We start from the raw sequence: 27,352 nt of genomic DNA on the forward strand, positions 1-27,352 counted from the left end.
CTCGGTTTGATGTGAAACCTCATCAGCAGCTGTTCAGTAAGAGAACAGGAGGAGGACAAATCAGACTAACTGCAATAAGAGTGATGCTTCAGTTTGTTTAAGTCACCCTTGTTCCTGCAGATTCTACTGAGTCTATTAAAGAATCTATTAAACGAATCTCACTGCGTCTGCATTTCTCTGCTGGTGAATATTCTTTTATTCATTTGACTCGTCAGATACCCCTGCAGATACTTTTGTCCCTTCTGACGCTCCGTACAAAGAAAGTGTGCGGGGAATCCAGAGGAGCTGTCCGGACCCGCGTGGTGCTGAAAGCGTCAGCTGGAAGGTTCCACTCGGGTTCCTCTCGGGTTCCTCAGCAGAGCTAGACTTAACCGAACAATTAAAAGACATTTCTGAGTCATTCGCAAGAAATATCCTTTAATTGTAAGGTCACGTGTAGCAGTCTTGCACGCAGGGTGGCAGCCATCCACAGTCCGTCACAGCCCCGGTTCACCTGGAATGACATCGGGGGAGAGGTCATGACGTCACAGTGGCACAGTCACAGTCAGTGGTTTCAAGTCGCCAGAAAACTCAGAGTGACGCGTGCAGTGGAGGCATCCTCCCCACGGTGTGAGAGAGCCGCAGCTTCAGGGCTGCTGGGAGACACTCACCTGCCTTCATCACTCCCCTCCTCTCCCTCGCAGCGTGTCTGTGCCACGGTGCGTCCACGCATAAATAAAAAATAAAATAAAACCAAACCCCACGAGTCTCCGCGTTTGGTTCTTTCCCGCTCCGTTTCTGTAGAGCCTCCACTCAGCGCTGTGGGAAGATTTTACGCACGCCGCGACGGCCAAAACCTGTGTGTGTGACACCCGGAGCTCTGAGTACGTCACGGGTTACAGGTGTTGCGGTTGCGAGGGAACCGCTTGAAAGAGGAACTTGTTTGGTTTTTAGGGTGGTGTAAGCCTCCGACAGTGCGCAGCGCGTCACCCACGACCTATCCAAGCCGCCCGGAGGAAGCGCAGATCCGAGCTGCTGCTCCACTCCAACACATTCATTCATACAAACCCACGCAGACCCACGAGAAGCACGAGACGTTTGCGACAGAGGAGCCGCGTGCTCTTCGTCTTTCTGTCACCAGAGAGCAAAAAGAAAAACGCGACACATCGCGCGGGTCTTGGATTTACGCACGGACACCGCGGTCAGAGTCACGCGACGTGACCGAACGACACGCGGGCAGCACGGTCACCGCAGCGGCCGCGGAGTGTCCGTGAACTCCGGACGGAGGGAAGAGCGCGCCGGGCTGTCGCGAGTTCATCACCGGCTCCACTCCCCGCTCGGGTCGGGTAAAGACAAATAAAAGCGAGCCACGACCCACGAGTCACGAGGCAACTTGCCACCAAGCCAGAGTCCAGGGCGCCACCACCTCCGCACGTCTCCTTCGCGCTGCGCTCTCATCCATCCCTCCATATCCATCTCCAGCCCTCGCCTCTCTTTTCTCCGGTCTGGCTTACAGCGCCGTAGATAGAGGCTCCGCAGTCACGTGGGTCGGAGGAGAGGAGAGAAGGACCGGGAGAGAGCGAGAGAGAGAGAGAGCGCGCGTCCCTCCTCCTCCTCCTCCTCCTCCGCAGTTTGCAGTGTGTTATGTCTCATACTCGGAGGTAGAGAGTCAGAGCTGCTCGTCCGGCGGATCTCAACCTCTGAATCCAACCCCCGTGTCTTCTCTCATCCTTCCCCTCTCCCCTTCTCGCTCACCCGGGTTGCTTTCTCTCCGGAGCCGCGGGAGCTTCTACGTCTTCTTTCTCTCGACTTCGGCCAACAGTTTGCTCTTTTTGGATTTGGGTTTTTCTTCTTGGACGTTTTGATGAGTACTCGCTGCTGATTTCACTCAGCACTGCTCCTCGCTGCTGCCGCTGCTGCTTCTGCCGCCGCTGCCGCTTTTACGCACCGACGCTTATTTTGGATTTGCTCGGCAGCACCGCTGGAGAAAAACGGAGAAAGACAGTAAGAAGCAAGAACAGCGAGGTGGATCCGTGGATGCGCCCCTTTGGCTCACGCTGGAGATGGAAACGCTGATATTGTTATTTCATTCCCTGTGGATATTGCAATGCAACACTGTGAGCGCCGACTCCATCATTCACATCGGTAAGAACCGGCCGGGGCGCCTCTCCTGCTGCAGGCAGAGCCGTGCCCACGGCTCCACGCACGAAGGGAAATTTGCTGTTTTAAGTTGAGTCGCTGAAGAATTTCAGTGCTGAGTTTTCGGTGCTGATTTTCAGTCAGTCAGCCTCTTCTTCTCCGGCGAAAAGAGACTCGACCTCACAGCTGATTATCGTTCCGATCCGTGCCAGGGTAACGTGTAGGGAAGGGGGGGGGCTGTTGCATCCAGCCTCAGACCCACGCAGCGCAGACCTGCTAGAAGTGCCCGCAAAGTGTTGCGCCGCGCCATCCCACCACCCCTGCATCTCATCCACAACCCCTCCATCCTTCCCAGAGAAGGATGCGTAAAAAACCCAAACCTGAGGCTGGCAGGAGAATCTGGCCCGACGTGGGTGTTTGGAGGGTTTAGTTTCACCCATCCGCCTCCCCCTCTCCTTCTTCCTCCTTCACCCCCCTCCCCACTCCCTCGCCTCCCCTCATCTATAAGCCTGAACTTTGAATTGGACGTGAGTGAAATGTTAATAAAGCGCTAGGGGAAGAGATGACAAAGGGGACAAACACCGACTGTTCGGGCTGTGAGCGCCGCTCTCTGCTCGTGCGTCCTTCTTGATATGATAATCCGGAGATTTTAGTCGAGACTTTTTTTTTTCTTTCTGTTTTTAGTCGAAAGAATTGAGGGAGGATGCAGTGAAGTCAGTGAGAGGGGGAAGCAATCACGCACTTTTCACTTAAACTCCCCAGTTTGCACTAATTCCACTCAGAGGCTCCGCTCGGCCTTGAGGTGGTTGGATGCAGCACGCCTGCAAACCAGTTTAGAAAAGGAGAAATTTCAAATATTAAATAAATAAATAAGAGTGATCAGGTCTCTCCTGCAGCTTCGGCCATCAAACAGGGCCGGCAGCAGCACTGCGGTGGCCTCATGGTTGGAGCCAGGAGAGGGAAGAGAGAGAAGCGGTTGTGGTTGGAGGAGGTTGTAGAAAGAGCAGGGGTTGGTGGTGTGTGTGTGTGTGTGTGTGTGGGGTGGTGGTGGGGGGGGGGGGGGGGGGTTAGAGCTATTGAGTCTCAAATGAATGCACTTCCTACTTGACTCTGTGACATGTTGCTTCTGAAACGTTGCATCTCCATTAAGAGAAAACTAAAATGTCATTCCTGCTGTGATGAAAACATCACACACACACACACACACACACACACACACACACACACACAGCACTAACATGAGGTGAGTCTTCGTTTCAGCGCTGAGATGGAGATGGCTCATGTGGCAGATTGCTTTGTGTGCCAGCTCTTTAGGTTTGGCTTCGTCCTTATTTGTACACGCACAGATGACACTTAGAGGAATTAAAACCTGTTGTTGGCCATTTTTCAGCAGCTCCTCGTTTGCCATAGAATGAATCTCAGAGCGTAGACGGAGGGCTGCACAGATGGACGGCTACTTCACTGTCCCTCGGGAGAAAATCTGGATTCACTCGGCTCATGGCAACGAGAGAGAACAGCGATACCAGATTATCCACAACACAGAACAGTAAATGCAACAAATCAGGGGTAGGATGAGGGGGTGGGGGGGTGATGCCAGTCAGAGCAGGCGTGAACATGCAGCTGGTGCTGCTGCCGTTATTTATGAGCAAATTTGGGAGCTAAACGAAGAAAAATAGAAGCCGTAAGAGTCCACTCCTTCCACACAGAGTAGTTTAGAGAATCAGAGCTGCAGGTAGAAAGAAGCTCAGTTCTCTCCACGCGAGGAGGAGCTCGTGTCCAGCCGACAGAACAATGAAAATAAATGTTGCAACTTGTGAGTGTGAATCTCGCCTGCAACCTCTGGTGTGTTGTTGCGTGTCCATACCTGTGGTGGAGTCCTGCAGATTCTGCTTCACAGATACGTGAAGATTCTTTGTTGACCAGGATGTGCGTGAACTACTCTTCAAACCAGAGTCTGAGTTTCCTGCAGGCTCGGCCCCCGCCTGCCTGCTAAAACAAGTCATATGCATTATCAGAAAATCTTCCTTGATCCCTGCACAAGCGTTAGCACAGTTATTGATCGTCTGTGGGTTTATTTATTCTGCCACAGTTTTGTATAAACCTTCCTGCCTGGTGCTACGAGGCTTCCCGGACGCACAGTTTAAAGGCTTTACAGAGAACAACAAAATCTATGAAGAGTTTTAGCTTTCATACGACTACACTCGGTTTTATCGTTCATCCAGAGAACCAGTGATGCTCTTCTTCTTTTATTGCCATGAAGAGGCACTTGTGGTGTCTGGTTTAGTTAAGACTTAAAGTTTTGGTTATTCCCTGGTTTCCTGTTTTATTTTGAAAGTATTTCTTGTGTAACTCTTCATTGGCTTCCTGTTTCATTTCCTGGCTTTATAATTGTCTTTCCCACCCTAACTGTTTGCACCTGTGCTTCCTCATCCCTGTGTGGGTTCATACTGAGCCTCGTCTCACCTGATTTGATTGTAGTTGCACCGTGTCGGACGCTTTGGCTCATCCTGCGTTTCCAGTTTTGTGAGCTCCTTTCTGTAAGTTTAATTAAAGCTATTTTGGGATTTTTCACACCAGACAGTCGGCCTCTTTTGTGGCTGCACCTGGGTTTGTTTTGCAAAATTATTCTCATTATTCTTCTTTTTAAATCAGAAAAGACTTGTGTGTAGGAGAAAGAGTTGAAAGGCAGGTGGCAGTGGAGGTGTCATGGAGAGTGACGGCTTCACACTGCAGAAACTTTGGACTTACAGATGTTTCAACCAGGAATCACTAAGAGTTGGATTTGAATCAGAGGGAGGCTCTGGCACACTGGCTCTTATATCCACTCCACAGCATCAGGTCTCGTTTGAATCCAAGTAGACTTAAGTGGGTTATAAGCACCAGTGGAGGGTCACTAACCCCACAGCACCTGCTTTGTGTCAAACATGGAAGAAATGCCACAGATTATAAATTATGTGCGATTATTTGAGGAAATTCACATAAATAAAACAAAGAAAAATGCTTTTGGTGAAGCTTGATATATGATTTTGTTTTTAAAAATGCTTTTAGTGTTTATTTTTCTATAAATTCTAATAATAAAGAACAACAAGGAGGACGAGAGTAAGAGTGATGTTAGATGCGCTGAAGCTCCTGTTTCTGAGGTGAGGACGTGCTGTGTTTGCACTTTTCCCCTTAATTAAGAGACCCTTCAAAAAGTGTGACTCAACATGATGTTGCAATCATCGACGAGTGAGAGACTGTAGGGGCCGGATTGTCACTTTTGTGTCTATTGATCGCAGTGCATTTGATGGCTCAAAATGTCTCATTGCAAATCATAACCCAGCGTGAAAAATGATCGTTGTTGCAGCTTGTTTCCACATCAAAGACCCTTAAATGTGCACAAATGTGTAAACATACAGTAAAGACAGATTGGACTCATCCTTGCAGATGCAGACACTTTGTCTGATTGTGTCGCTCGGCTCCCGTCGTTCCCTGAACCTACTGACAGTCTGGCTCGGCAGCAGAGCTGAACCTAGATCAGATGTGACACGTTCCACTGTGGGCCCCTGAAACCTCTGCCCGAGCATCTGTCTCGTCCGGCCGCGCTGCTTATCGTCGGTGACATATCCTGGTTTGTTTGTCCCTTCCTCTCTGCTGCCTGTAGTGGCTCAGTGGCAGGCGGAGGGTGTCGCAGGACGGAGGGTTGATCTGTGGAAAAGCCGATTCGGATGAAACGTGAAGGTTTGTGGCCTTCGCTCAACCTGCTTCAGCCTTTGACCCACTTAATATGTCTGTGGGCATTTGCGCAGTAAAATCCTGCTCTGCGAGGTCCGAGGCCGGGCAGCTTTTCGTCTCATCTCCTCCCACCAGCAGCTGGCTTCTCTAATTAGCCCCGCCCTCCTTCCTCTTTGGTTGAATGTGCACAAAATCAGTGAAAACAGCTGCCTGGGAAGGAAAGCTATGGTCAAGGAACATCAGTTTGTCTGATTGGAGGTCAGGGGCAGGAGCTGCAAACAGGTGGGGCTGGAATTAATGTTGGCCTTTAATTAAATATCAGACATCAAGCTGTCGGCGAGCTACAGTCCTGACATGATGGCTGCTCTCAGAGGGCTCATGCAAACATCTCTTTTCAGAGGAGAGGAAGGTGAAATCTTTATGAAAAGAGAGAAAATATCAGGTTGTCAAAGCTCCGCAGACGCGCCCGCAGACGATGAATCAGCCATGTTGAGACAACATCGAGTTGTTTGTAGGAAACATGACAAACATTTGTGTCTGACAAAACTCGACAAATACATTCGTTCAGCTCACTCAGAGAGGAGAAGCTCAGCATATCCCATTTGTTTATGTTTAATAGATAAAAGATATCTTCGTTCAGCTGAAGGGAAATTTGAAACGCCGCAGCTCACAATAACATTTCAGGTCAGCGTCGGAGTTCCTGTTTCAGCGCAGCGGAGCACAAATCATCAGTTTAGGTTTGTGTGATTTGTAAAGTCCCACGTTCCCCCAGCGGGGGGTCGCTGCACGCATTCAAACTGAAGTGAAGGCTTCAACGTGCTTTTCTTGGCTCATCTTCACAGCTGATGAGTGGATCGCCATCCTCGCAGAGACTCGTCCCGTTATTGGTTCATTCCTTTTTCTTCTCACTGTCACAGAGTGCTTTCTCAGAGGTCATCACTGCAATTCAATTCAATTGAATTTTATTTATATAGCGCCAAATCACAACAAAAGTCGCCTCAAGGCGCTTCATAGATACAGAGAAAAGCCCAACAATCATATGACCCCCTATGAGCAGCACTTTGGCGACAGTGGGAAGGAAAAACTCCCTTTTAACAGGAAGAAACCTCCAGCAGAACCAGGCTCAGGGAGGGGCGGGGCCATCTGCTGCGACCGGTTGGGGTGAGAGAAGGAAGACAGGATAAAGACATGCTGTGGAAGAGAGACAGAGATTAATAACAGATATGATTCAATACAGAGAGGTCTGTTAACACATAGTGAGTGAGAAAGGTGACTGGAAAGGAAAAACTCAATGCATCATGGGAATCCCCCGGCAGCCTACGTCTATTGCAGCATAACTAAGGGAGGATTCAGGGTCACCTGGTCCAGCCCTAACTATATGCTTTAACAAAAAGGAAAGTTTGAAGCCTAATCTTAAAAGTAGAGATAGTGTCTGTCTCCTGAATCCAAACTGGAAGCTGGTTCCACAGAAGAGGGGCCTGAAAACTGAAGGCTCTGCCTCCCATTCTACTTTTAAATACTCTAGGAACAACAAGTAGGCCTGCAGAGCGAGAGCGAAGTGCTCTAATAGGGTGATATGGTACTACAAGGTCATTAAGATAAGATGGGGCCTGATTATTTAAGACCTTGTATGTGAGGAGCAGGATTTTGAATTCAATTCTGGATTTAACAGGAAGCCAATGAAGGGAAGCCAAAACAGGAGAAATATGCTCTCTCTTTCTAGTCCCTGTCAGGACTCTTGCTGCAGCATTTTGGATTAACTGAAGGCTTTTCAGTGAGTTTTTTGGACATCCTGATAATAATGAATTGCAGTAGTCCAGCCTGGAAGTAATAAATGCATGAACTAGTTTTTCAGCGTCACTCTGAGACAGGATATTTCTAATTTTAGAGATGTTGCACAAATGGAAGAACGCAGTCTTACATATTTGTTTAATATGTGCGTTGAAGGACATATCCTGGTCAAAAATGACTCCAAGGTTCCTCACAGTGTTACTGGAGGCCAAGGTAATGCCATCCAGAGGAAGAATCTGGTTAGATACCATATTTCTAAGCTTTTCAGCGCCGAGTACAATGACCTCAGTTTTATCTGAGTTAAGAAGCAGAAAGTTAGTGGCCATCCAAGTCTTTATGTCTTTAAGACATTCCTGCAGTTTAACTAATTGGTGTGTGTTATCTGGCTTCATGGACAGATAGAGCTGGGTGTCATCTGCATAGCAGTGAAAATGTATGCTATGTCTTCTAATGATGCTGCCTAGGGGAAGCATGTATAATGTAAACAGAATTGGTCCTAGCACTGAACCCTGTGGAACTCCATAATTAACCTCAGTGTGTGAAGAGGACTCTCCATTTACATGCACAAATTGGAGTCTATTAGATAGATATGATACAAACCACTGCAGTGCAATACCTGTAATACCTACAGCATGTTCTAATCGCTCTAACAGGATATTATGGTCAACAGTATCGAATGCTGCACTAAGGTCAAGAAGGACGAGCACAGAGATGAGTCCACTGTCAGAGGCCATAAGAAGATCATTTGTGCTGTTTCCACGTTCCCCCAGCGGGGGGTCGCTGCACGCATTCAAACTGAAGTGAAGGCTTCAACGTGCTTTTCTTGGCTCATCTTCACAGCTGATGAGTGGATCGCCATCCTCGCAGAGACTCGTCCTGTTATTGGTTCATTCCTTTTTCTTCTGTCACAGAGTGCTTTCTCAGAGGTCATCACTGCACAGGTGCTGTTTCCTCCTCATGTGTTGCTTTTAGCAGCAGAAGCTCGTGCAGGTGGCTTCATTTTGTTTTTCCATTCCAATATTTTCCTCGCAGATTTGAGGCGACACCTTTGTTACAGTCACCTGCTCAAACACCAGTTAGACCATATTATCATCCGCTTGGTGCGGCGAGCGTGTACCCACCACTGTCTGTTTTTCAGTCTCGTCATAAAACATCTTTATATCTGGTGGTATTTCATTGTAATGGTTTTTTAAACTGGTCGTTGTGTGAAATCAAAACAACGTGAAGAAGGAGCAGAGTCAGGGATGAGGTCATACTTTACTTTAAGGTTTTTAAAGCTTGCTCATAGCCATTTCTTTTTTGTGACAGTCTTCAGCAGCTGTGGATACGATGCAGACGTAAAAGACGTTATATATGCAAGCTCCTATTGTCGGTGTCTGCCTTCATTCCCCGATGCTGCTGGACTCAGGTTGCAGCTCTTCCCTGTGGGCTGTTTTCCAGATCTGAAGGTCCTCTAAACGCCCCTCAGGCCAAACGGATAACAAGTCACTTTTTATAAGGAGCCTGAGGAGGAGAGATTACCCCATCCCACGAGCCAGGCAGCTGACTCGGGATGATTTACGGCGTCAGTGTGGCGGCTACCAGGAAGAGAGCCGTGCTCATCCGTCGCCCGGCTTTGGAAAGGCGATCTCGAACTGCAGGAACCCAATCTGTTGAGGCTGGCAACGCGAATGAACAGCTGCGGCCTTTTCTCGCCCCACCGCTAAATAAGATAAACTAACCCAGTTAGGGAACAACGCAAAAGGCTTCCCGCACTGTCTCGGTGAAGGCTTAGCCAGGCCATTTACCTCCACCACCTGCACACACGCACACACACACACACTGAACAAGGAGCAGCGTCTCTCTCACATAATGCAGCAGCCTCACTTTGCAGACTGAATGAACGTGGCTTGCAGCAGAGTGCTTGACCCTGCGAGGGCATTAAAATACTCTGCAGAGAAACGTTAGTGCTGCTTCAGATTCTCTGTGACAAACAGGAGAAGCGACTGTGTGGGCCGGCCGGCAGGAGCAGGCGTGACTAATAACAGGTTTCTGAAAGCTGCTGCTGATGTTTCTTTCATTATCTTTGGTCCGTTTTAAGCTGCTGTGCAGACTTGTGACGATTGTCTCTACATTTGATTCACAGTAAAGTCGTTCAACTGATCCTCAGCACGCTAACTCAGTTTCAAAATTGAGTTTGTTTCCCAGGACGGAGAAACGTTCACTTTAAACTTGACTGTTTCAGCCCACATGGCCGCTCAGTGTTTAAGTGAGGTGTGCTGATGAACACATGTATCACTGTTCTTCATCAACACGTCCACAGCCCTGTTCTTTAATTAATTATGCAAATCCGAGCATGTAACTAAAATATGACGATGCTAGCAAAATGTAGCGTTGTCTGTTACTTGAAGGTTAATTTCTCACATTGTCGGCATTTAGTCTTTTCTGTGTTTAGCCTGTTTTACCTCGGGAAAACGCCCAGCGTGGCCGCTTTGCGTGCCAGCTCTGATGTGGCTGCCGAAGCCAATTCAAAGTAGCGCTCATGATTCCACACGACGTACCAGAGTGGGCTCCCAGAAGCAGCTCCTTTCACGGTGACCTCAGTAAACACGCTCCTGATGACTTCATGGGCTCAGACTAACGCTTGACGTCACTTTGAATGAAATATTAAGTCCAGACTCTGCAAAGTCATCCTGAGAGTCAGACAGGAGGATTCAGCAGGAAATGCTCGTTAATGAGCACCGGTCCATCTTTAAAACATCGAGGTGGTGAAAACGTTGAGTCTTGAGACTAACGGGCATCAGGAACCCGTGGGTGACGTCACCGTGGCTACATCACTACACTGTCTATGTGATCGTGATAGTCAGGTTGAACTTTTCCACTTTTCCTACTGCTGTAAGTCAAAACAGCTGCTCGGGTAAACCCCCTGACTCTGGTGTGTGATTCAGGCGACTGACAGAAGAAGCTCCCCTCTGAAAGTAGCAGACTGAAAATTTAATTTAAACTAGTCAGACATTAAAAAATTATGTTCCCCTTTGTTGAACCGGTTGTTAGGTCCGCACTCGTGTCGAAAGTCTTGGGCAACGCTCTTTTCTTCACCACCCTCATCAGAATCTGTAGCGCCGCAGATTTGATTTCTAGACTTTGTCCTTTTCTTCGTTAACACAGCACTGATCCTGGTTCATGCTCTCACCTTGTGTTTGTGCCATTCTCTCTGCTCTCTCAAAAAAATCCTCCAAATCGTAGAACTCTGCAGTACGTCATGTCCAGTGTCATCCACCTTCATTGGCTCCCGATTCCTCCACGTATCCAATACTAGATTTTGCTCACTGATCTTCTCCTCTAAGGCCTCCTTCATCCTCACACTCCTTCCTGTGCCCTCTGCTCTCCTCACTGCTCCTCACTTCAGACATGAACATCACGGTTCAAGCTACACTTTGGTCTCTGGTCATGTTTATCACCCAAACCAGTATTGTTGTTGGTAACGGTGCTTTTGATGGAGCGGTTAGGAGAAATGTTGATTGCTTGGTTTGATTTGAATAAAGGTTTAAAATGTTGAGCCCATTTACAGTATTGGTGTTATTATTCCCCAGTTTAAATTCTGTTTTGAACAGTGTTGGTCAAGTTACTTGAAAAAAGTAATCAGTAACTAATTACTGGTTACTTGAAAAAAGTAATCAGTAACTAATTACTGATTACTTCCCCCAAAAAGTAATCCCGTTACTTTACTGATTACTTATTTTCAAAAGTAATTAATTACTTAGTTATTTTTTAAAAACACGATTTACAACCTGAATAGGTGATAAAGTGATAGATCTTTCAGCCCAATTCTACTTTTTCTGCATAATCATCATACAAAATGTAATCAAATGGAAAAGTCTCTTTTTAAAACTTGTTTTATTAGTTTTAATCTTTTAACTTTATGCATCAAGCAAACATTTAATTATCTGCAACATTCTCTGACTGGAAGAAATTTGTTTAATATTTAAACCTATTTTCTGCACATTCCAGCACATAAAATAAAATATTTTTGTGTTTACACTCAGTCTTTCAAATAGATACAGAAAATAAATAAAGTCAAAGACTAGCGGTCCTGTTGCTCTATTTTCACCTGTAAAGCAGGAGTGGGGTAGGCGGAGGGTTACCCTGGTGCAGGTGTGCAGCGGTCAGTGGAAGAATCCGCGAGTTTCTCTGTGAGTTTCCCATTACGTCGTAGCTACTCGGTGCTTGTTTGGAAGTTTAGGGTTTTTTTCGCTGTAAAAAGAAGTTTTCTTCCCACGCACAACGGACACTAATGTTTTGTCACTTTTTATGGAATCAAACTCAAAGTAAGGTCAGTACTTCCACGCTTTAAACGCTGCACGCTCATACTCTCTCTGCACTCGATATATGATCCATTGTTGATCTGCACACAGCTGTTGTCACGAACGTCGCACTCGCTTACGTCACTGTCATGAGACATTCTCGCAAAAAAATCACGGTTTTAGTAACGCAGTAACGCAGCGTTCCTAGAGGAAGTAACGGTAATCTAATTACCGTTTTTGCAATAGTAATCCCTTACTTTACTCGTTACTTGAAAAAAGTAATTGGATTACAGTAACGCGGTACTGCCCATCTCTGGTTTTGAATAATTCATAGTTTGGCTGTTGTTGGTCAGATGCTTTGTTTTTTTGTGTTTTCAAACCTACTTGTCTGAAATTGGCTTTCGGGAGGACAAATAATGTTTTCAATTGAATAACTACAGGACAGTTAGAAGAAAAACACAGACGGGCTGAAAGCAAAACAACAGAAATAAACCAGGATGGAAACAAACAAACACTTGAGCTTTTTCCTTTTAAAAATGTTCAAATAGATGAAATTTCTTCGAGTAAGGAGGCTGCAGAGGTGCACAAACTCACATCACATCTCACACACAATGTTTCCTCCTTTTTCTGTAAATGTATTTGGAGTCTTTTATTTGGCATTGACTTTTTTTTGTCAGTTCTTCCATTTATTTATTTTTACTCCAGCTAAACTGAAGTGACGTGCACACGTGCACAGGCTCTGCTTGGGTAGCTCTTGGCAGAGATGGATTTCGTCCTGCAGATGCATCTTTTTAAACTCTAAGCTTGGCCCAATGATTGCTGTGTTTTGAGACGCTAAAGCTTTGACGCATCGGTCCATTACAGCACGTTACCAGTTTACACGGTCCGTCATGTCCTCTGGTTTAATTTGAAGCTTCTCGTGTTGATTTCTTGTATTAGATGCTGCTGCTCGCTGATGTTTAACAGGCTCTTCCAGCTGCAGCAGTTCGGTGGATCCTAATATATGCCATATTGTCTCCACAGCACAACTGATCTTGCGTATATGACTGTTATGAGAGCCAAAGCTAATCTGCACGTTTCATTGGCATCAGCATTGCTAAAGATTATCGGCTGTTGAACGTGAGGAAGAGGAGCTCAGTGCTTCACGTGTCAGCTGAAACTTTGTGGGTTTGAGTGAAAGGCTGAGGACTGAGAACATGCTCTGTGCTCACAGGCAGGAGCTGCTGGGACAGTTTTTCCCCTTGTACGCCTGAAGGTCACGGTGCTGCAGCGCCGCTTATTTGGATGTTTAATTATGATAATAGCTGCGCTGCATCCTCCATTGGACTCTGGGGAAATGTCGCCCAAACTCCTGGTTGCTATAAATCTTCTCGTTGTTGTGCTGCTTTGTTTAAACCTCCACATTATTCATTTCACTTCCACTGTGTCCAGGATCGGGATCAGAATAATATATCCAGTTTCCACAGAGTGGATGTGAAGACTAATTCTCCACATTACCTGACCTTGATGGGCAAGTAGCTTCTGTTTTGGTTCCTATTATTGATGCAAACCTGCTAAATGGAGCTTTTCCTCTTCAGTGATATTTGTAGTACAGAGAGAAGCAGGACGAGTTCAGCTTTGGGAATCCATTTCCTGTTTTATTTCATAAACGTCCACCTTCATGCATTTCACCGTGGCTTCTGCTCATCGTTCTGTTTCCTGCCAGTTGTCTTGCCAACCTGTGTTCAAAAAGCCAATCACTGACAGCAGAACTACTCCATCCTTCTTTGAGGTTCGGCTTCCCAGTCCCTTTGTTTCATGAAGAATTCCTCATGATTTTCTTTCCCGTGGTCTATAGTCAGTTTTATTTTGTACCTGCCCCTAAGATGTGGTGTTTGCTAGCTGACAGACTAACTGTGTGCGACCTTTGACCCAAACTAAACTTTAGCTTCGCCTCAGGCAGATTTAAATGGCGCTGACAAAGGATGGAGAAACATGTTGGTTTGTTTTAATTTGAATATTTCCACTATTTAAAGACTTGATGGTATTAGTGGTCTTTATGATTAGATATACTGGTTTTGGTTCAAGTTTTGAATTTCAAAATTTGTTATCAACCTACCAGGTTTGTTTGGAAGTTTGAGCTCAGCATGAATCATTTGTGTTTCCTTCCCTGACATTTCTTTGAAGGACATATTGTTGCTCGTTCTTTTGCCTGCTTTCCCAGTTAATCCCAGTTAATTTCACCTCTGTTCTGTAATTACACAGTATAAGAATACTTCATCACAATATATCCTCATCCAAATTGTATTTAATGAGCTCCACAGTCACACAAAAAACGAACATGTACAGTATTAGTATCCAGCACTAGGCTTTATTAAACCGGTCATTGTAGAGTCCTGTTTGTCATTAGCATCCTGGTGAGGGCAGGATCCACCACGCCACCTCTCTGGAGGCTGGAGGACAATGTAAAGAGTAATTTGCACTCTTACATGTAATCAGTCGAGTGTTCTGCCACGTATGTTTTACTTCCCTGTAGTTTAGCCTACCAGGGCTTTGCCACATGCTGCTGGGAAGATAAATGGCACCTTTTGTATTACCACTTATTAAACCTTTAATAGGAATGGATTTTCCTGTATGAGGGTGATGAAAGGAGTGAGTGTAATTGCAATGACTGTGGGTGCCGACATCGGCCTCTCCCGCTGATTAATGGCCGACAGAAATCAGAGCCGGCACAGGTAGACCAAAGCCAGCGGCGTCTTGATACTGTCATGAAAGTCCCACTGTGGCAGGCGGCGTCACGCACCATGACTGACAGCATCTATATATATTTATATTTATTTATTAGTTGCTGTTGTTGATGCAGGCTGTCAGGACAGTAAATGATCTATAAGAGTCCTGATGTTCACAGTAAATGGACGTCATTCTTAAACATCCACATTTTCAGTAACAGGTCGAGGTTATATTTGTTTCCACTCCTTTTTATGTGGAGTATTGAGCTGTCGGGCAAACCTCAGTGGAAATCTACTTTAACATGTGGCTGAAATGCTGCCTAACCCTAACCCCACCCAAAGTGATTTGCTGGCACTCTGGTGGATGTTGAGAAGCTAATGTGAGGAAATCTCATGTGTGAGGCAGCCTGCAGTCATAGGAGCTGTCCTTGGTGCTGAGAGGGAGGCAGCTGTGCGAGTGTTTTCCTGAACAGACCTGAAGCCTCTGCTTTTTGTTTCTTTCCTTCAGCTAATCCTTCCCATGCAGCCTGCTCAGGATGTCAATACATAAAACGTATACAAGCACCAAGCAGTCAATCAGCGTAACACAGACTTCAGTCCTGAATGAAAGACGCATTCTCATCCCTTTTTATTTAGGCCTCAGTGTTACACACAAGCTGGTGTGAGTGCTCGTAGACGTACTGTCAGTCATGCGTTGATAGACTTGCAAAGGCAGGGTGGAGGTGTCATGAATCGCACATATATCAGTCGGACACTGTGGATTTCCCCCCAGGTTTCCCTCACAGTCGCTGTTTGGTGTCAGAAAGTTGAACGTGAATTGAAATATCTGCAGAAATGTTTTTTTGCAGACTGGGTGGGCTCAGCCTCGTCCACGTGATTGTGAATGCTTCCTGTTGTTTCCCCTCTTAGTCTTTACATCACTTCCTGTGTTGTTTTGAATGTTAGACCCTCACGTGGCTTCATTTTTGATTTTTACGTTTGTTACCTTTCTTGTTATCGTCTAAACTGAGATCACCTGTGCCGCCTCTGTGAAGTCTTCTCTTGTGCTTTCTGACATCTCTTTGAGTTTTGTTTCCAGTTGTCCCATCTCTATATGTGCTCTGGTTACATGATTTTGTGTGTGTGTGTGTGTGTGTAAATGGTTTGGAGGACTTTGAGAATCCGTAAAGGTTGGATTAAACCAAATACTGGTAAAGATTTAAAGATAAGAACAGCCCTCCTCCTCCTACCTGGTTAATGAGCGTTCATTCTAATTATTTATCTTCAGTTTGCTGCAGTTTAGTCTGACTGAAAACTGTATTTTATTTGTATATCAGGCCGGGGTCTTTCTGTGTGGAGTTTGCATGTTCTCCCCGTGTCTGCGTGGGTTCCCTCCGGGTACTCCGGCTTCCTCCCACCGTCCAAAGACATGCAGCTTGTGGGGATAGGTTAACTGGATAATCCAAATTGTCACTAGGTGTGAATGTGAGAGCGAATGGTTGTCTGTACCTGTGTGTTGGCCCTGCGACAGACTGGCGACCTGTCCAGGGTGTACCCCGCCTCTCGCCCTGTGACAGCTGGGATAGGCTCCAGCGACCCTGAAAAGGAGAAGCGGAAGCGAATGGATGGATGTACAGAAAAGCACAAGCAAAGACAAGAGCTGAAAATCCTCATCCACAATCATAAAGTGTAAATACTGCCCTGAAAAAAAGAAATACATGCTTGCATATTTTCCCACTTAGCTCTAGTGTCTGTTTTTTGTTTGTTTTAACTTTAATATAAAAATAAAATTATTTCATCTCCGCTCACCAAACTGAAAAACGAGCCTCTGGGCTCCACGTTGTTTTAAAGTAGCTTCACTGAAAGTTTTAACTGTGTGCAGATGATGGAGACGGTTACGCTGCTTCACTTTGTCCTCTTGACGTCGCTGTCAATCATTTGCTTCTTGCTACAAATGCATAAATAATTGGAGGGAAATGTTTTTCTATATAAAATCTATTTGCTGGCAGCAGGTGGTGGGAAATAAAATCTGAGAATGTGGTGACCCAGTGAGAGTCCCAGCCGCCATAAAGCCTTTCTGAGATTAATAGGTCAAGCAAGAAGCCAGACTTTATGGTCCCAGCTCTCAGAAGCTGCTAAATCCCCAAATAAAGCAGCTGCTTTTTCTGCTATATATATTTTTTCCCACCCAGCTTGAGCTCTGGGACTCACAGCCCTGGACTCCTGGTTGATTACCTGCCAGCGAGAGGCGGGGGCTTGATAAACTTAGCCACTCCAATACATTGTTTTTGCATCAGCGGTGAATAAATGGTTTTTGGCTGCTGGCTGGTGTGAAGTTCCCACCTTGTACGTGGCGTAGAAATGTTTGCAAATATGCTGGAAAGGTCAGCCAAGCCACACATTAATTTTCCAACTTAAACAGGATTCCCACATTTCTGTGGCCTTTATTAACCGTTCAGCTTATTCATAAAATTCAATAATCCAGCAAAGTTTAAGCTGTTCTGTGGAGCAAATGGAGATCAATAAACTGTGGTTTAAATGCCAAGAAATACTGTGACAGCACGTTTTTAAGGCATTTGTGTAATGCTGGTCGATACCCAGCTTTCATGCATGTGAGATGGTATCATAATCGTCATTCCTCATTAAAGCTTGTGGAGGCCAGACTGTTTTTCCCCTGTTGCTGGAACAGCAAGCCTGTCAGATTAAAATGCATTTGTTCTCAGATTGTTTTCACCTGACAGTCATGTATATAAAATCTTTATTGTCCCAGGAGACAAATTTGCTTTCAGTCTGCACAGTTTCGTCTCACCAGACGGACCGCCATGGCAGAAGGAAAGAAGCTCCTGCCAAAGAGAGGCGGTCCTCCAATTTAAAGTGGAGTATGTGAGGACAGATGGACGCCGGGATTTTTGAAACGAGTGCGGATTGCAGGGGTGATTTGTGCAACTCACTATAGCAGGTGTTAAACATGTGACGGCTCTTTCGTTGCGGTTTTAGGACTCGAGTGTAGGCAGACGAAAGAGTTTGCAGGCGGTGCATGGATGGCAGGACATATGTTTGCTTTTGTTGGGAACAGCATGGCGAAGAAGCAGGAAACAGGATGGGTGGAGTTACACTGGAGGAGGTTTGTGCTGTGAGAGATGAAAACAACCCGTGCGATGCTATTCACCTGTTCATTAATAAAGTAATCCGCACAGCTGTTTAGTGAACAGTCATAATTTAAAGTTGAATATCCTCAGTGTGATGTAGTGAACCGAACATTTGGGTCAGGGTTGGTGGAAACTTCAAATCGTGTCTTTGCAAATGTCAAATGTCTTCAGTTGGCCTGATTCAGGACACACAGCCTTGAAACGTGCTTGCAGAGCGATTCATAGAAATGGTGCTGAGTTAATATGAGCAGGAGCCGTGACATGTCAGGCCTCAGTGCAGCGACGGTTAAAGCAAACTTTAATGAAACATCTGAGCTGAACGGCGCGCACGTCTGTGTTTGAACAGGGGCTTATAACGGCAAATATGAAAGACTCGAGTGCCTTTGGAGCTTTTCTGGTTTCACATGTGACTCAGCTGCTTGGATTCCCAATTTTAAAAAGTTATCAGCACATCTTGGACCCACACATCTTTAAACTTGCGTTTCCCCACATGCTAGCTGCTGAGCCTGTTACAGATCTGAGACAAGGCGTTCGTTATCTTGCCCAAGAACACTTCGACATGCAGCCAGGAAGACTGAGATTGAACCACGGACCCCCTGGTTAGTACCTCCTAAGGCCTCGGCCACACAGGACTGGAGATCAGTTGGCAGCAGCTATGCTTGGGAAAAATGTGTATTCCTGAACTGATTGCTGTCTGTCATCAAGTCACAAAGAGGGAGCTGCACCTTAAACAGAGCAGCAAGCTGCTCCCCTGAGTTTGCATTGAACGTGTTGATTTGTTTGCAGGTAGTTAACGTCGCTAACTACCAGCCGAGCAGAAGTAAAGCCCTCACCCTCTCCCTGCTTTGCTGTCTTCTCGTCACTCTCTAGTAAACTGGAACGTAAAAAGGCTTCAATCATTGGTCCATTCCAGAAGCAACAATCTGTTGGACTTGATCAATCCCAGGGCTCCTCCCATTTCACCATCATTGACCTCCACACTCTCTGAAGGGAAAATGATCAGCCAAAAAACCAACAAAACTCAGGAAACAGTGGAAGTGTTTGAGAGAGACGATAACATGGAACAGGAGTGACGAGCTAACAGCTATTTACTGTTAGCTTGATTAAAACTCCCATCACCTGCATCTTTTCTCACAGCAGCGATGAATCCTCTGCTGGTTTCTGTCACTTCCACAACTGGTCCGTCACATTATTGTGTTCCCAGAAACACTCAGGCAAAAACTCCCCAGGAACACGGAGGGCTGACCAAGGACCAGCTAAGCCGGAGAAACCCGAGGTCCTCCTTTACTGAGTTGCACAATCCCACGAAAGGTGGTCGACCCAGTTGCCACCCGCTATGAGTAGGCAGTTGGCAACAGTGAGAAGGAAAACCACCCGTTTAACAGGAAGAAGCCTACATATGTGAATAATCTTCAGAGCATGCGGTCATACTTTATTTTTTAAACTTTAAACTCCACTCTTCAGTCACAACATTACAACCCAGCTGCTTATTACTGTGTCAGCCCCACTTTCTGCCACCAAAAACTGCTGAGTCAGCAACTCTAAAATCTGCCCTTTGTAATTGGGATCAAAGAGTTTTGAGGCTCATTAATCAGCCTTCAGCTCTTTGTGTTTCTTTGACTTTAGATGGATTGCATTGTCGTTCTGGAAACCACTGCACCGAGTGTTTGGTCTGCACTAATGTTTAGGTGCTGTCTAACTCCCCGGCAGATGATTGTTCGCTGTTATCTTTATCAGTCAGAGGTTTTAAAGGGACATGAAACGCGACACAAGGCTAATTTACACCACTGAGCCCTGCTCTCATAACCTGACATAGATGTAACTCTGTGAAGCTGCATTTAAGAAAGAAGAGCTTAAAGTTTCAAAACATGTTTAGCGCCATCTTCTGTCAGTGTGGAACGTGACATCATGGTTGGGGCTGTTGGGATTAAATAATTTGCAGTGCCTCAATAATGCTATGCTTTGCTATGCTAAAGCTATGTTTTTTGCATTCGTTTATGTTAGCTAACCAATGGCAGAACCAATAATACAGAGGAAAATAACGACACTAAAACGAAAAATCCCTGTAATGGGATCATTGTGGTGCTGCAACGATGAGTTGATGCCCCCTTTAATGGTGTGGCTGGTGTTTAGTGGGGGAGTCGTGTTTTTTAGCCTGTTGGATGAACTTGCCCTTTAATTCTGCCAGTTTCCTTGCAGCAGACAGTGGCAGAGAGCCTGGGAGGTTTGACTGTGAGCTCACAGAGATACCCGTGGGTCTACAGTCCACCTCCTCTCCCCTTGGCACTCATTATTAATTAAACTTGTTGAAGTTTGAGGCTCACCAGTCTGCTGTGGCTGCGAGCAGAAATGTAAACCTCACATCAATCCCCCCCACCGTGTCTCTGACAAGCCTCATTCTTAATTGAAAACGCCCGACTGACTGCAATTTCAAAAGTGGATGATTGATTGATCAAGCCCAGAAGCTAGACAGCGTCCCCTGCGAGGAAGGCCTTCAAATCCACAGCGAGGCTGAGCAGAGTTCATTTAGATACTTGGAAAGATGAATGAGCACAAGCAGCCTGGCAAATTGAATTCTCACTCGTAGGCAGGAATTTCTTAATTGTGCGTGACAAATTTCCCAAACAGAATCTGGAAAGTTTCATCAGCCCGTCCATTTGTCTACCCGTCTGCCCCTCTCCAGGCCTTTCGGTCCATTTCTGCCCTCGATCCGCTTGCATAGATGTTTAAAACTGGACAGAAGCTCATTTTATATGTTTATTATTCATTTTCTCACCACGGATTCCCCTTGGGCTTTTTCATAAAATGAAATGCATGCATCATCTCAACGATGGGGCTCGTGAGCGTCGTGCAGTAAAACACTCCACCCAGATCCTGAAGTCTTTCTCAGCTGCAGCAGCTGTTGATATCTACTATCAGACCCCGCTACTGCTTTGATAGCTGGAGGCTCTACCTCCCGTTCTACTTTTAAAAAAACAGAGGAAGCGCAAGTAAACCAACAGTCTGAGAGAGAAGAGCTCTACTGAGGTCTTTAAGATATGATGTGGTCTGATTATTCGATAACTTGTGCTTGTATGTAAGGAGACGGATTCAAGGACACGATTGAAATCAACTCTGTAGCGCTTTTGGGTTTTTAGTGGTTTGTGTTTGCATCATCATGTTGTATAAGAAAGGAGTTCTTGTTTTGGGGGTTTTCAGGTGGCTGAACATGGTCTGCTCTTTAGCATCATTCTTGTCTCTTCAAAAAAACGGAACAGGGGAAGTAGGGGTGGGCGATATATCGAATATACTCGATGTATCGCGAGGTGTTCCACGTGCTATCCGGTCGTTAAGTCTGACGTCACTAGCCGTGTCTGGGCCTAAACTCCGCTGCAGGTCCATATATCAAACGATCACTATGGCATTACTGAGAGTTGAAAAACTGTCTAAAGTCTTTCATCTTTAATAAAATGATCAGCGTTCTGCTCTACCAGGTGTAACAATTGAGTTTAACATCCAGGCATCCATGAAAACGAAATTTATGACATTTAACGGAGTTAGAAGTTAGCAGAAAGTTAGCGCACTAGCTTCTATCTAAATACAATATAGCATGTCCTGACTGCGGGGTTTTGGAAACAAATTAAAACGTACAGCTCTGTTATCACTTTCAACATAAATGAAGACAGAAAACTAAACAGCAGTGACGTTTGTAGGGTTACTGAAGTTTGGCTAGCTGGTATATAATGATGTGCTACGTGACCGCTAGCGACACAGCTATGTTAGCATAATATAAACAAGCTAACTTTTTTTCCACTCGATAAAAGTTAGCGTGAGTGTTCTCGGTGGTCAGGAACAAATGTAATCGCATGGCAGGATGCTGTAAAAGGACCAAACTTCAGCCAGGAGAACAACTGAGATAATCCATCCACAATACAAGGTTAGTCATTCATATACTGCTGCATGGGCTGGGCTGTAGCTACATGCTAAGGTTTTAAAAACTGAGCTTAAATAAATGATTAGCGGCAATAAAAGCCGAGGGAGGTCAACAGTGATCGCTGACTGTTTTAGGAGCTTTTTGAGATTAAATAGAAGAAAATACAAAACATTAAACATGTTAACAACACAAAAACCATATTAAACGCAGACTACTTTAGGCCCGGAAGTAGGATTCGTCACATCGTAACTTAACGACCGGATAGTTAAAATGGCTCATAAGTTGCCATGGCAATATTAAGCCATCTGCATGTAATTCACTGTAAGTATTTTTTCCCACACGCTGCGAATACGTCATTAATAACCCCTCCCAACCTGAAAATGTTCTACCTGGAGCACTGCGCTGAGCATGTGTGTTTATATGCTACCAGAGAGGGGAAAATATGGCGACAGGAGTTTCAGACGAGCGAGAGTAAGAGACTCGCTGTTGTTTGGATGTCGAACTAAATGTAAAACGTGAAACTACTGCCACAGAGGGTAGCAGTACCCTGAAATTATTCCACTTGTAACAGCAGTCTGGCGAGGAAGGAGCAGCTAGCAGGTCCAGCGGGTACGTGGTGTGGAGGTTAGCCGGATAGCTCGAAGCCAGTCAGTTAAATCAAACAGCGTTACATCGGTAAGGTTTCTCCTGAGAACACGAGCAGCATGTAATAGCTGCCGCTGTACTCACACATCCCCTAGAAGACTCCCCCAACCACTACAGCAGTAGGGCAGCCCCCCACCTAGTGGTGCTATAACACCATAAGGGTTGTTAAACACTGCGTAATTAAAACAGTCTTAAACTGCCTATCAACATCTCCCCACACACCAAAGAAAACGTTAATTAAACCAGCTGTGCCACCCGTGACTGTTCTAGATCAGTCGTTTTTTTTAGTCACTATCTAGATTTTATTTCTGTAATTTGAGTTAATCACATTTTATATTATATACATTTTTATATCTTACAAGTAGCAAAGAACACCTTTTTTAAAATTTCAATAGTTTTATTTTGTCTCGTGAATTCTTTCTTGATGTATTTTGTTTGTTAAAGGTCTGCTGTTGACCACAGAGAGAGACTTACTGTCACAGTAAGTGATGGTTAAAAAATTGGTTAAAATAAACATTTTATTCAGATTTTATTGTATTTGAAGTAGAAAAAAAATACTGAATAGTCGATTTGAATGAGTACCAGTGCAGTTTTAGGCACTATATGGTTAAAAATAACATTTATTTTTCAAGGATATTTAAACATATTGTGATTTATATCATGTATTGCGATACTTTTTTCTGTGGAGATAATAAAATGATAATTGGGTGGTATTTTCAGTAGAGCAGTGTTTGAGTCCTTAACCTGTTTACACTCCCTGTTTCTACCTGTCCAGGTGCGATATTTGAGGAGAACGCAGTGCAGGATGATCAGGTGTTCCAGCTCGCCGTGTCTGACCTCAGTCTGAACGACGACATCCTGCAGAGCGAGAAGATCACACACTCGATTAAACTCATCGCGCCCAACAACCCTTTCCAGGCGGTGCAGGAAGGTAAGGCCGCTGCTGCGTTTACGTCACGTGATGGCGGGAGTGTCAGATCATTTTCGACCACAGTGCTTTCTGCAGCTTCCTTGCTTCTTACACTCCTGCCTTGGACTGTTAATCTTTAGATTGTGCGGGTGCCGCCTCTCGCTGAGGTATCCTCACAGCTAATGACCCAGGTATCAACCTCCTAAATGCTGTTTAAATCACGGCAGCTGCAGCCGCTCTGCCAGAGCTCTCAGAGGACGCTGTTTGTCTTTCATGCAGCTCCACAGAGCCCGTCCTTTGCCTCTTCTTTCCTGTTTCTCAGGCTTTCCTCTGAGATTCATTCTCTCCGTCTTCTCTCCCCCTCGCTGTTTTCCCTGCAGAGGAAGCTAGGGGGAAGCACTGAGCCCAGCTGCACAGACGGCCTCTCAGCTTTGAGAGGAGCTGGTGTGGCTGTGAACACATTTGTTTATGTGTACACTCGTGGCTGCAGAAAAGGCCGTGACGATGTGGATGATGAAGCTTAGACTGGAGGATGCTGATTGTTTTGCTGCAGTTAATGACGTTGATGTTGGTGATGAGCCGACTGTTGTGACGATAATGGATATAACTGGTATTGATAATGATGCTGATGAATGTTACGATGGTGCTGATTATAATGTGAGTGTCGAGGATGAGGATCCCTGCAGTGATGAGGATGACGATGATTAAGGGGTATTAATATGTGCGTGGGGGGGAAGGTGACGCCGTCGCAGACACGAAAGAGGATGAAAGCGTGGTGCTTATGTTGGTATTGCCGTTCGAGGATGATGGTGATGATGCATTTGTTGCAGCCGGTGTTCATTTCGACACTTTCTTTCTGAAAATATCTCAAGTTCAGCTTCGCTTTCCTTTATTTGCACCCACAGGTAGATCTGGTTTGCAGCAGGTAAGTCATCCATCCTCAAATGCACATTTTTCAAAGCGACACAAACAACAGATAAGTGTATTACAACACAGCGCTGGGGAAAATTGCTTCCACATCATGTAAGATATATAAAAGCTGTGATTTGTTCATCTGAGTGGTGGCTGCTGGAACAAAGCTGTTGTTATACTCCGAACCGCTCAGCACTTTGGGACTTAAAAGCTTTTGTCCAGATGGAAGAAACCAAATCTCAGCGGAGTTGGCAAGCAGTGATGAAGTCCTGAAGTGAAACCAAATATCTGCTGTAGTCGTGCAATGAACAGAGATGTTGGGTTAAGCTGTCCGATCAGCTGATTGGGTTCAGCATCTATCAATTTGACTGAATGAGTTTCTGCTCTTTACAGATGAGGATCCAAACTGTGACACTGAGACAACAGGACAAAGCAGATTCAGTAGAAGCTCGATAGAATAAAAATGCATAAGCAATGCAAAGAGTTTCTACTAAGTTTACCTCCTCAGACTCATATCAGACACATTTAGATATGAAAATGATCCAACAGTACATGTAAGCACGGGTAAAATCCTGATTTTGTTCCAGCTGTGGCTGCTGGCAAAAATCAAGCCTCGTCTCGATTGCTGCAGCTTGCTTTGTAGCCGAGTTAGCCGAGCCTCCATTGCTCAGTCACAGTAGGAGCGCAAGTTTAGCAGATGGTTTACGAACATTTTAAAATCCTTTTAGTTGTTTTTAAGTCTCGCAGGCCAGAGCGTAAAAGATGAAACACATGTCTTTCATCTTTTACGCTCTGCGCTGTGACCGTGCAGCGCTTCAGCCCTGTTGTTGTGCTTTATAAATAAAGTTTTATGGTGTGAACGTTTCTGTCCGCACTGTCACATCGTCCATCGTAACTTTGGGATGCATCAGCTCATTGCTGTGAGAAATGGACCTCGGTGCTCTGATGTGCGTGGTCTAACCTCCCACGCCTGAACATCATGTCACAACAGTGTCTCCACTGCAAATTAACATCAGTGAAATCACTTTAGCACCCGTCGCAGCGCTGGGAAGCAGGTGACGAGCTCAGATGGTGACGAACACCTTCACATTAATCAGCTGTAAGACTAGCTCCGATTTAATTGGTTACTTCCTCCAGAAAGCTCATCAGAGTCAGTCAGACCACACAGAACCGAGCTGTCACCTTAATTATCTTTGTGTTTCCAAGTGGAACTTGAAAAATGTGGACTTCTTCCTCGTGTCAGGGAAACGAGGTACAGTAGAGGTAAATATAATAGAGAAAATATGGCGTTGAACTTGTTCATTTGAAAGCCTCGACCAGAAGATTTGATCACGTGCAAACAGATGTTTCAGAGAAGCTGAAGTAAAGTAAAACTGTCATTTTGCTCCTGAAGATGGTTAACGGTGTAAAATAAGGGTAGATCAATCTCCCCATGCTGCACACGCCCTGTAATGTTTAATTAACAGAAATCTAATTACAATATTAACAGCATTTTGATCGTGCTGTGAAGTGCACTCGTATTACCGAGTTGACACCACTCTCTCAGGCGGCACCTGATGCTAGCGCGGTGATGGTGACTGGAAACAACAGCGTGTTGACTTTTGACTCGTCCATCACGGATGTAAATAAATCCTTTACAGCACAAAGGACTCCCTGAAGCAAAATGTCAAGTGGAAACAGCCCCGATTAAATCACCCTGAGAGCAGATGTTGGGAATTTGTTTGCACTGGATTTGTTCTTTCTGCACACCACAGGGTGGTGTTTGTAGGTGGTGCTGTGTTTATTCAGTTGTGGTGCACGTCTCTGCTCTTGAATGCAATAAAAATTAATAAAGTTCCTCCTCTTCTGCTTTTTAGCATCAGAGTTTCTCGTGTTTGAGTTTGGCACCAAACTGGATTTTATTTAATTTCATTATTTAGTGCGGTTTGTTGTTTGTGCCAAAATATTCTCCTTTAGAAACATTAACCCTGCAGACAGAAAAAGTTGCCCAGTGTGAATGTTTAAATGATGAATAATTAATAAGTAAATAATTCCTGAGATTTCCATGCAGAGGTCTCAAATATGTGATGACCTCGTCATAATAATCAATATATGGAAATCAGGATTCAGCAGAGCTCGTTCAGTATTCAGTGAAAGTTTGGAAAGCTAACGAAATAATTCAGCCGTATGAAAACGTACTTTTAAACTTACAGGAACAAAACATTTACTGACATCATGTTCAGTGACTCAGACACACATCAGCATGATATCAGGTGGTGTCCTTGTGCATTTTAATGGCTGCGACATGGCGCGCATGAATATGTATGTGTGTGTTTGCATCAGTGCTGCCCTTTCAAAGGACACGGAGTCGGGTCTCGAGTGGACGGGAGCCACTCACGGTTGTCTGAATCAGATCAGTGTCAGCTCAGCGTAAGACCTCCTGCTCTTTGTTAGACACGACGCAAACACTCATTTTATTTCCTCTGCCAGCTCATCTCATCCTCTGACCCGACAACAGCAGCACAGCAGAGAGCCGTGCTTACACCTGGGAGGAAGACTTATTTATTACAAATAAATGGATAAAAATAAATGGCAGTAATAGTTTTAATAGTAGTAAAATCATCTATCGTGCTGTACATGCATCTTGTTTTGTTTTCTAGATAACGGCCTAAATAGAAGCCAAAAGTATCTATTGTTTTTAGCTGAGACAAATGCAGGAAGTGAAGCATCTAAGGACAGGAAAATGAGGGAGGGGGGGCAAAGAAGCCAAAGGGACATTAGAAACCGAGGGAGGGAGAAAGTAAAGAGGATGAGTGGGAGACGGGATGAAGATCAATTAAAGAGGGACAAAAAGGAAGAAGGTATTATCAACACATCTGATACTGTGTGTGTGTCATAGCTCAGCCTTGACCTTTTGCAGATCTCCCATGATCCCTGTCTGCAGAGACTCTGCTGACAGCCTGGGCTGTGGTGCATTATGGGTAATGAGACATGGATTCACACCCTGCCTCATGTGTGTGAGAGAGAAAGTGGCGGGCGTTGGTCAGTGTAAGTTTTTGTGTTGTCAGCTGACTTAGAGCCCCGTCACCTTTATTATTTCTTCTCAGTTTGTGTGTGTTTGTCCTTTAATGTGTAAGATGAGACCTTTGACCTGTCACATGACCCGCGTTTACTTCCTCACTTAATACAAATATCCCTCTGAATAGAACCAGTGAGCCAGCATGTGTTGGCATCATGAAAGAGGAATAAAG

The 27,352-nt window shown here is 45.2% G+C and overlaps 1 protein-coding gene across 2 annotated transcripts in view; it reads left to right on the forward strand.

Annotated features, from left to right (window-relative positions):
• Positions 1 to 1,622: 1,622 nt before the first annotated feature.
• Positions 1,623 to 27,352, forward strand: part of grid1b (glutamate receptor, ionotropic, delta 1b) — a 643,072-nt gene continuing 617,342 nt past the window's right edge. For both annotated transcript variants that reach the window (XM_087844978.1, XM_087844979.1), the window contains exons 1-2: positions 1,623 to 2,124; positions 23,076 to 23,231. In XM_087844978.1, coding sequence (XP_087701104.1) covers positions 2,043 to 2,124; positions 23,076 to 23,231 — 238 coding nt within the window. In that variant the 5' untranslated portion in view covers positions 1,623 to 2,042. The remainder of the gene's footprint in view (positions 2,125 to 23,075; positions 23,232 to 27,352) is intronic.

The sequence above is a fragment of the Neolamprologus brichardi genome, chromosome 8 (genome assembly GCF_056152115.1).
Source record: "Neolamprologus brichardi isolate AB-2024 chromosome 8, ASM5615211v1, whole genome shotgun sequence".
Lineage (NCBI taxonomy): Eukaryota > Metazoa > Chordata > Actinopteri > Cichliformes > Cichlidae > Neolamprologus > Neolamprologus brichardi.